This window comes from Macaca thibetana, chromosome 3 (genome assembly GCF_024542745.1).
Source record: "Macaca thibetana thibetana isolate TM-01 chromosome 3, ASM2454274v1, whole genome shotgun sequence".
Lineage (NCBI taxonomy): Eukaryota > Metazoa > Chordata > Mammalia > Primates > Cercopithecidae > Macaca > Macaca thibetana.
In genome coordinates, this window is record NC_065580.1 from 28844493 (window position 1) to 28855416 (window position 10924).

General features: G+C 47.6%; 1 protein-coding gene across 2 annotated transcripts in view; it reads right to left on the bottom strand.

Moving 5' to 3' along the window:
• CPA4 (carboxypeptidase A4) overlaps positions 1–7292 on the bottom strand; it is a 47543-nt gene extending 40251 nt beyond the window's left edge. Inside the window, exons 1-3 of one of the 2 annotated variants that reach the window (XM_050785026.1) lie at positions 7178–7273; positions 1881–1962; positions 1294–1428 (exon numbers count right to left, since the gene is read on the bottom strand). In XM_050785026.1, the coding sequence (XP_050640983.1) occupies positions 1294–1428; positions 1881–1962; positions 7178–7245 (285 nt within the window). In that variant the 5' untranslated portion in view covers positions 7246–7273. Of the gene's footprint in view, positions 1–1293; positions 1429–1880; positions 1963–7177 lie in introns of both variants that reach the window. The other variant, XM_050785025.1, reaches the window with a different exon arrangement.
• Positions 7293–10924: the final 3632 nt, after the last annotated feature.

Genomic DNA, 10924 nt, shown 5'->3' on the forward strand with positions numbered 1-10924 from the left:
TGGCGGCCCCTTCAGCCCATCAAGCAGCACAAATGTCAAGATTTAAAAGGGGGTCAGATTTCTTTCATATCTTTATAAAATTTTACTTCTTGGCTGGGCGCGGTGGCTCATGCCTATAATCCCAGCACTTTGGGAGGCCGAGGCAGGCAGATCATGAGGTCAGCAGATCGAGACCATCCTGGCCAACATGGTGAGATCCTGTCTCTACTAAAAATACAAAAATTAGCTGGGCGTGGTGGCGCGTGCCTGTAATCCCAGCTACTCGTGAGGCTGAGGCAGGAGAATTGCTTAAACCAGCGAGTTGGAGGTTGCAGTGAGCCAAGACTGCACACTATACTCCAGCCTGGTGAAAGAGAGAGACTCCGTCTCAGGAAAAAAAAAAAAAATTTTTACTTCTTGGTGCCCAATTTACATGGCCTCATTCAAAATCCACTTACTCCCTGGAAGCAACGTATGCGCTCTTTGGCTATTCTATAGTATGAACTCTCTAGACATGAGCCCGCATCTGGTATCCAGTGCCTCTGAAATACACAGCTTGGGAAACCATTCAGAAACAAAGAAATTCTTATAACCACTCATACTTTGAAGGTTCCTGGCAGATGTCTGTGACATGTGAGGATGATTAATAAGCTCATAGCTGCTAACACCATCAGGAAACTCCCGGGCCAGATCACCAATTAGTCCATAACCCACCTCGGTGAAGGAGAGAGCATGAGCCAGATACAGGTCGTGAGGCCAGAGGATGGCGTTCCCTCTGCTGGGGCTATCCATGACATTCCCCCTGTCTCCAAGGGTGCCTCTGTGGCAGGTCCCCCACACCCTCCCCCTGCTCTGCTCTTGCCACTTGACTTCAAAGAAGAAAAGAAAGAGGGACTTATGGCTTAATAGCAGATCTAGGATATGCCAGGCACTGTTAGACATTTTACATACATTTAATCCTGAATCTTCTCAACAAATCACATGACAAAGGTCTCACTATCACCATTTTACTGATGAAGAAATGGAGGCTCAGCGGGTTAATAACTTGTCCAAAGACATAGCACACAGCACTAGTAGTTAGCAAAATCAGGATTTGGATCCAAATCTGTGTGGTTCCCTGGCCTATTTACGCCCTTTCTACTACAAAAGGTTGTTCCTCTAACAAGTCACTGCACTTTACTTCCATTTGCCTCCATTTCCTCATCCATAAAATAGAAAAGGATAAAACCAGAACTTGCAAATCACTACGGTCTACTCTGGACTGGCTGCCTGGTCCTATGCGAGACCAGGAGGCAGGGGGCATAGTCTACCTACCTGCAGGTCCTCAATTGCCACTGCATACTCTAAGCCCTGGGATCTCAGGAAGGATTTAACTGCCTGCAGACTGACAGATGGGACCAGGACATCCACAGGCCGATTGAAGGTGGAAAGAGATTTCCAGACATCGAGCTGAAGGGAACAGAAATGAAACCAGGTTAAAGGACAGTTCAGGTAAAAAGTACAATGAGCTCATTCTTCTAGAACACTGCCAAAAGCCAGGGTGATCCCTGAGAGGCTGGGCTCTGCCCAAGGTCAAAGTTTGTCCGTTTCACAATTGTGTCTGGTCGGACCCGCCCAACAAGCAGTATCTGGCAGAGACCGAGCATCATAAGTGGATGGCAGCTAGAAGGATGGGGCATGTACTGTTCAAGCATCTCCTCTCCCAGGACACCACAGCTGTGATGTCAACTACAGTGCTCCCTTTCTCCCATTGGCCCCATCAATTGTGTAAATGGCCAGTGGACTCACACGGGATTATATTCAGAGACTCCTCAGAAATAAAAATAATAATACCAGTAGAGCAAGAGTCTTCTCCTACCAAAGTTAGAAAACACTCAGGAGAGCTAAAAAGAAGCAGATACCTTCAAGTTGTTTGAATTCACTAGTTGACTCAATTTGCTGATCTCGTCTCCATTTCTGACATTAATCCTAAAAACTTGGTCCCTGGGGAAGAAGAAAAAAGAGAAAAAGAGCAAAAGATAATGATGAGCTTTCAGCTGGCAAAGAAACCCCAAGCCTCCTATCCCAGACGCAACCAGGCCGAGAGAAAGGAAATGGTCTAGTCTTTGGTTTTAATGTATGGCCATTAAAAATGAGGCTACATGGCAACTATGAAAAAGTGCTTATGGCATAACTTTAAGGGAAATATTAAGTGAAAGAGCAGGACACAAAATTGTACGCATGCCATGATTATAAGTATGGAAAAAGCAGATGCATTGGAAGAAAAACAGACAGCGGAAATATACCAAATGCTGACAGCCCTTATGTTCGGGTCGTGGGATTATGGATGACTTACTTTTTTCCCCCTTGTATCTGTTTTCTGTAATGTGGTCATATTACTTTATAATGAAAAACATATATATTTTACAGGAAGGAATGTGCCTGAGTTACACGCAAAGCTAACTCAAGACATAAAGAAGCACTTCTTCACTGTCAGGGCTGAGGACGGAAACCCTGGCGGCACCTCCGTGCTGGAAAGAAAACAGCACCTCCATGCTGGGAGGGTGAGCTGTGCCCTCTTAAAACACAGGCGAGGCTGGTGCTCGCTCAGTCCCTTCCAGCTCCAGAACCCCATACAAAGGCTCGTTTGGGTGGAAACTGACTATGGCCCATGGTGCTGAGGCTGGATTTGGGATCCACTCCTCCCCACGGGGAGAGAGGGTACCCTTAAAGGACACAGACGGGGCCGGCCAGTCTCAGTCCCCTTTGTCGTTTGTCCTGAGCTTGCTTCATATACGTGATTTAGCTTCCGCAGCGGCGGCAGGGGTAGCGGGCCCCCAAGGTCCTGTGTGTGGGTGGGAGAAAGCGGGGCCTGAAAAGCTGCCTTTGTGCTCTCAGCTGGCTGGGGGAGACAGGGGAGCCATTAGGCTGTTGCTAGGTGACGGCCCCAATGAATCCGCACTCGATGCTGTCACTGCGTCATCCCTTTGACACAAGTGAATGCAAAGAGAGCCGCTGTGACTCAAGGACCTGTTGAGAGTGAATGGCTGTCACAGGGAGCTGAGTGTGCAGCCCCACGGGGCAGCTCCTCAGCCGAAAACTGGTTTCATCCAGATGGCCCTTCAGGGTTTTGCTGGGTTCTGGAAGGTTCTAGGGGCTCTCCAGTGGGTCTAGGCCAGCCTCAAGGAGTCAAGGTCCACTACAGAGCCGTTCCTGCTGCAGGTGGCTGGCCAGGCGGAGATGCCAGTGCCGAAGGTTCCGTTTCTCCTAACCCACCTGGTCCCCCCACAGGGTCCTGGAGGGGAGCAGGTAACTGCATCCTGTGGGCACTGCTGAGGGCCCTGAAGAGATACCACTGGGTGGGCAGGTCTCAGTCTGAACCCTACAGGCTTGCCAAGAGTTGAACCTGCCGCCCTGGGAAGATGAGGCGTCAAATCTGATCTTTCCCCGACCTCAGCAAGCACCCTTGAAAAAAAGGCACCGATGTAAGACAGAATGGAGCCAGGCACCGTGGCTCACACTTGTGATCCCAGTGCTACAGGAAACCAAGGTGAGGGAATTGCTTGAGGCCAGGAGGTCAATATCCTCCTGCACAAAATAGTGAGACTTTGTCTCCACAAAAAAAATGAAAAACTGTTAGCTGGGCGTGGTGGTTCACAGCTGTAGGCCAGCCACTCTTTAAAATGGCAATTCTATACTCGGGAGACTGAGGCAGGAGGATTGCTTGAGCCCAGGAGTTCAACACTCCAGTCTGGCTGACAGAACAACACCCTGTCTCAAAAAAAAAAAAAAAAATTGGGGCTTCTAGAAAGATCTTGTGTGGTGACATATTTATTAGCACAATTAGACATGTGTAAAATACAGCACTGGCTACAACAATCACAAAGAGGAAAGGGAGGAAGAAGGAACAGGAGGAGAAAATAAAGGAGGACATAAGAATAAGAAGCTCTTTGAGTATGAAAATCATGTTATGCATTCATCCAACACATGCGTTTTCATTTTTCCAAAGTGGTGACTTCACGACAAAACTTGTGCACATTCCTGGGCACAGTCCAGGACAATGGGACACCGTGTCTCTGCCTGGCCCTGAGGATGATTAAATCCGCAAACCCATTTCATCCTGCTCTAATCAGCCAAGCTACAGAGGTCAAAGAAATATCTGTAGCATGCAAAGCGGCAGGGCAGAAGAGCAGGTGCAGAGTGGAGCCCATTTCATCTGTCTCTTCTTCACTTCTCCCTTCCACCCCACCTCGGACCCAGCCCAAACTCACTATGTACTTTTGTATGCTTTTGTACATGCTGTTCCCACTGCCTGCAATCCATCCTTTTTCTCATCTGTCAGGCCCATCTAGTCCCATCTAATCTTTAGGACCGACTCACATCACCCATGAAGCTTTTCCTGACCAGAGGAGGCAAAGTCTTAACAGTCTTCAGATAGTGCTGAACATTGGCAGTGGTGGGAGTGAGTAGCAATATCCTTTTTTTTTTTTTTTCAGACAAAGTTTTTGCTCTTGTTGCCCAGGCTGGAGTGCAATAGCACGATCTCAGCTCACTGCAATCTCCACCTCCTGGGTTCAAGTGATTCTCCGAGTACCTGGGATTACAGGCATGCACCTCCACACCTGGCTAATTTTGTATTTTTAACAGAGATGGGGTTTCTCCATGTTGGTCAGGCTGGTCTCAAACTTCCGACCTCAGGTGATCCACCTGCCTCGGCCTCCCAAAGTGCTAGGATTACAGGCGTGAGCCACTGCACCCGACGGTAGCATTATCCTTGTGAACAGAAGCACAGCAACACCCGAAAGCAGGCAGGACGTTGAGGGGTGCCATGTGAAGAACAGCCTTTTTCTTGCCCTCACTGTCCTTGTCTGTATTTGGAAAATACCCTTGTCAGTTCATGAGACTCAAGATGGTGGAGCACATCCTATCTCCACTATCTGGATATTCACTCAAAGACTTGAGCTCTTTCTGAAGATGGAAGATTGGCCCAGGAGTCGGATGTGTTGGGATTTACAGGCGGCCATGTCTGCCCCTCCTGCTCCACACAGGTGTTCTCGCAGCTCCTCTTAACTCGATCCTCTCCAATAGCCAGGGCGTCCGGCTGCTGCCAGTGCAATGGCTGGCACCCCTGCTCCCTCACCCTCACAGGCATCTGTGCTTTGGATAGTCAATCCCCACTTTGGTGACTGAGCATCTATCCCTCCCCTTTCACCATGCTGGCAGCCAAGTGGCCCATTCTTTGTGCCTTTCTCATCTGCCTCCCTAGCCAGGCTTAGCAGCCACCACAAATAATATTAAGAGATGGTTTCACAGAACCCTTAGATGCCTGCCAACTACTGCTGATGCTATAACCAGCTCTGCAAATGGTTCCTGTTCTCTGCCTGCCCGGTTCCTCTAGGCATCCTGGCCATTGTCCCATCCGGAAGATCTCTGAAGACCAGGGCAGAAGACTCCAGTAAAGCAAGAGAGACTGGGGAGATAGGTGAGGCAGAGAGAAGGAAGTGGAAGGGGTGGTGGGCAGTGGGGAGAACCATCATCCTTATCTTCAGCAGCCAATCCAGAGCCTGGTTTCCCAACCACTCGAGTGCTCAGAGGCCAGCTTCTCCTTGCTCTAAATGTTCCCTTTGCTCTAAAAGCTGGGTGTCCGGGACATCTCTAAAGGGCCCAGGAAGAATTCCACTACCTTTGCTAGGTTTCCTACTGTGGCGTGAGAACAGATTTGGGGATGAGAATGACACTATCAGTTAAAACCATCTGCAGTCAGCTCAGGCACACAGCTTTTTCTGTGCAAAATTCCTGCAGAGAGCATTCTAGGGCCTGGCCCAGCTGTCGCAGCCCAGGTGCCCACCGCATTGCAAGAGAGGTCTGTATCTTGCGAAATAGAGATCTTTCAGTCACATGAATAGCTGCAGTGGGAGCCTGACAGTTCCATGCGTCAGCCCACACGGCAGTAAGTCTAGTCACTACACACCTACTGCTGAGCCACCTGTGGGAAAATCATCCCTGGCCACCTGCTGTGCCTAACCCCTCTAAGCTGTTTGGCAATAGAGACACAGGTGTGAACAGAAGACATCATCATAAAAATTAGTCAATCTCATATAAGTAATTACCTCAGAAAACAACCCCAAAGTCTCATTAGCCAGAGAGTAAAATAGAAAGTAAACTAAGAGATAGATCCAAGAGATACAGGATTTTATTTGGAGACGAACTTGTGTTACAGCAAAAAGAGTTTTACGTTCAGAGTTCCAGCTCCCCTGCTTCCCTACTAAGTGGCCTTGGGCGTGTTCCTTAACATTTCCAAGGCTGACTTTTTTTTCATGCTTAAATGGAAGAAAATAACACCCCTGCCTGGCAAAGTTGTTGCGTGATCCAAAAGATAATGTACATGAAAGCTCTTTGCAAATGGCAAAGTATTACGCAGTAATGAGTTATTGTAATTCAGTCTTCTAACAGGGCACCATGGTATCCCTTTTCTCTCTCCTACCACCCGAATGTCCTCTCCCCTGCAAACCTCAAAGCATTCTGCGTGAAGCGTGTTGAGCATGTGTGTGTGTGTGCACACACATGCGCACACACACACACACGGGGTACAGGCATGTGTCTCTGCATGTCATTTTCATAGCTGTGTCTAGGCAAGACCTGTGAAATCTCCACGTCCCAGAAGCCAATGAGAAAGCACCAGCTCAGAAGGGGGTATAGCTCAGGGGTAGAGCATTGAACTACATACAGATCAAGAGAAAGCACCAGCTCTGCAAAGCCTTCGCCATTAACAAAGAAGTGAAACCAACAAGCTTGAGACCCAGGGTTTCCCTTTAAGCATGGCGGAAATTGGAAACAAACCATTTCTGGCAACCGGTAACTCTTAGTAATTAATAACGTAGCTCTTAGTAATCAGTAACTCTTTGTAATTAATAAGGTAGGAGTAAGAAAGCAGATGCCTGGAACTGACCTTATAAATAAGAACTAGGCAGAAAAAGAACTGGCAGGAGATGAGGGAGCTGGGGAGAGACTGCAGTGATCATCTAGTCCTGATTTCACAGATGAAATTGGGTCTCAGAGAAGAGAGTGGACTTGCCCAGGATGACACAGGGACAAAGCTGGAACAAGAGCCCAGGCCTCCTTCCTCCATGTGAGCTATGATCAGCCATTCATTTTCAGTTCCATTTGGCTCCCATATTTCTGAAATAACCAAATAAGAAGAAGTCCAAAAGGAACTTACCCAAAAAATTTTTCTCGGTCACAGATGCTGGACCCAATGAGGGCCCCAATGAACAGTGTCCACCTCATGTTCCCGGGGAGTCAGTCATACAGTGGCTGAGTCAAGCTGTATTTATAAAGCGTCTGAGAGTGACTCAAGTCCTCAAAAATGCTAATGCGATTCCCAACCACCCTTGCAACTCTGACAGTGTGACAGGCAGGCCTCACCAATGCCTCTCCCATTCCTTTCAAGTGATAAAGGTTGAGCCTCTCCATTTACAAGGTCAGGAACTTGCTCCAGGAGCTGAAAAAGTCTGTGCCAAGGGTACCATATTGCTCATCACTTGGCATTTAAATAGTGTTTTTTCAGTGAATAAGAAAGTTCCACAGTGTTGGATGGAATTTATCCTGATAGGAGAGGTCAGATTATAAACCTGGCATAGAGTTACCTCTAGAATAAAAAAACACAAAAGTTAAGACTATCAAAGCAAACCTGAGCTGGCTCCAAGACCACATGCTTGACAAGCCCTGCCAGAGAATTTCACCAGGGCAGGTCAGGATGAGGAAAGAGGTTTGTGGCCTCTTTTATGGATCTGAAGCCTAATTCTCATGACCCCACTAACAAAATAGAACTGTATCGGGGAAATGATATACAAAGGATGTTTTATAGTCTGAGTAAATTATCAGGGTTCCTTGGCGTCTGAACTATAGGGAAGGCTTAATGGTTTTATCAATAATAAGATTTTCGGCCGGGCTCAGTGGTTCATGCCTGTAATCCTAGCACTTTGGGAGGTCAAGGTGGGTGGATCACGAGGTCAGGAGATCAAGACTATCCTGGCTAACCTGGTGAAACCCCGTTTCTACTAAAACTACAAAAAATTAGCCGGGCGTGGTAGTGGACACCTATAGTCCCAGCTACTCAGGAGAAAGGCGCGAACCTGAGAGGTGGAGCCTGCAGTGAGCTAAGATCGCGCCACTGCACTCCAGCCTGGGCACCAGAGAAAGACTCCATCTCAAATAAGTAAATAAATAAATAATAAGACTTTCTTATACTTCCTAGACTGTGGGTCTGGTATCCTTTCCACCAAGTCACAGCTGAATAAATGGAAGACACTCATGGTCTCCATAACGTCTTCAGGGGCTCCGGGACCTTTGAGTCTGTCCTGGGAGCCCCAGTTCCCATAGCCTTTCCCATCCCACCCTCCCTACGGTCTACATGCTTTCCACACCCACACAAGGGGAGTGGACACAACCAAGGGTCACAGTTGAGAGAGTTAAAGAAAAACTATCCTGACATGTGTTAAAATGTAAGACCTAATTCAAGATTATGATTGGGACCATGGTTCTTTCAATAGGAGAGACTTATTGTGCTTAAACTGAACACAGCAAAGAAAACAGAGAGGATCAGTGGGATTACTAAGAGAAGACATCGAGGTAGGGGGATTCTTGCTAAAGGCAGGCCAAGGACTTATACATCAAAGGTGGGGATGAGGAACTTGATCGGATATCAAGGTGGGAGGGATGACTTTGCAGGATCTTTGCTCAGCCTGGCTTAGCCAGGGCTCGAGAACCAGCCTAGTCAAAAAGAGGGTGCAGAATCTCAAGTGCGGTCCCAGAGAAAGCCTTTGTCAGGAGCTGTGGAGTTAGGGGCCATCATCTCCTCTTGCTCCCTCAGGGTCCTTCTGTCCTCTCAACACTTAAACTGAATTCCTACACCCACCCTGTCCACCACAAAGCGTGGGCTCAGTGTCACTGAGATCGATGTCAGCTTTGATGTTAGCAACAAGAACAACTGAGACCCAAATCTAAGAGATGTGAAGTGGAAGAATCAAGGACCCAGAATTCTAGGCAAGCTGAAACTTAGTTCTTACCTTTTTCTCCCAGGGAAAATCATCCACATGAAGAAAACCTAAATCCCCAATAGAAGTCAATATCTAAAGAGAAACTGTGTGCAACCTGAGACCGAGGCTCGACAGGGGGGCAACCAGGAAAAAGGAATGTCGTTGGCTTGGGTCCCCACCAGTTTGTGTGTTTGTTTTTTTGAGACAGAGTCTCACTCTGTCGACCAGGCTGGAGTACAGTGGTGCGATCATAGCTCACTGCAGTCTCAAACTATTCGGCTCAAGTGATCCTCCCACCTTAGCCTCCCAAGTAGCTGGGACTACAGATGTTTGCCACCATGACAGGCTTTTTGTTTTGTTTTGTTTTGTTTTTGTAGAGACGGAGTCTCACTGTGTTGCTCAGGCTGATCTCAAACTCCTGATCCCAAGGGATCCTCCCACCTTAGTCTCCCAAAGTGCTGGGATCACGGGCCTGAGTCACCATGCCCTGCCCCACCAGTCTTCATAAAACAGCACAACACACCAGGAAAGGAAAAACCAAAGGCAACGATGGAACCAGGTATAGCACCTGGGACAAGGCCTGGCACAGTGCAGTTGCTTAATGAGTATTTACTGAATAAATGAACTTGAAAGTCCATTGCTAGCCCTAAAATGCTACACTCTTAAGATGAAGGGGCTGACACATGCTACACCGTGGATGAATCTTGAAAACATTATGCTAAATAAAAAAAAAAAAAAATGCCAGCCACAAAAGGACAAATACTGTTTAATTCCACGTATATGAAGTACCTAGAATAGGCAAATTCATAGAGACAGAAAGTAGCCAGTAGTTGCCAGGGGCTAAAGGGCAACAGGAATGGGGAGTTATGGTTTGATGGGGAAGAGTTTCCATTTGGGATGATAGGAAGTTCTGGAGATGGATGATGGTGATGGTGGCATAATGTTGTAAATGTACTTAATGCCACTGAATTGTACACTTAAAAATGGTCAAAATGGTAAGTTTTATATATAATTTAACACAATAAAAAACTGTCAAATGGGGCCTGGCACGGTAGCTCATGCCTGTAATCCCAGCACTTTGGGAGGCCGAGACGGGCGGATCACTTCAGGTCAGGAGTTCAAGACCAACCTGGCCAATGTGGTGAAACCCTGTCTCTACTAAAAATACAAAAATTAGCTGGGTGTGGTGGCAGGTACCTGTAATCCCAACTACTCAGGAGGCTGAGGCAGGAGAATTGCCTGAACCTGAGAGGCAGAGGTTGCAGTGAGCCGAGATCGTACCATTGTACTCCAGCCTGGGTGACAGAGTGAGACTCTGTCTCAAAAGAAAAAAAAAAAAAAACTGTCAAATGATGTTGGGAGCACTCTGCTCAGAATGGATTTTTTTTAATATTATTATTATTATTTTTTTTTTTTTTTTGAGACGGAGTCTCGCTCTGTCACCCAAGCTGGAGTGCAGTGGCACGATCCTGGCTCACTGCAAGCTCCGCCTCCTGGGTTCACGCCATTCTCCTGCCCCAGCCTCCCGAGTAGCTGGGACTACAGGCGCCTGCCACCTCGCCCGGCTCATTTTTTGTATTTTTAGTAGAGACGGGGTTTCACCGTGGTCTTGATCTCCTGACCTTGTGATCCGCCCACCTCGGCCTCCCAAAGTGCTGGGATTACAGGCGTGAGCCACTGCGCCCGGCCTAAATATTATTATTTTTAGAGATGAAGTCTCCCCATGTTGCCCAGGCTGGTCTCAAACTCCTGGGCTGAAGCAGTCCTCCCACCTCAGCCTCCCAAAGTGCTGGGATTTCAGGTGTAAACCACCACACCTGGCCTCAGGATGGATTTTTAAAAAGATGAAGGGGTACAATGCCATGACTTGCTGTGTTTAAGGGCAGCAGAAAATGGAGAAACAGTGCTCCCAGATCAGGCTTAGAAAA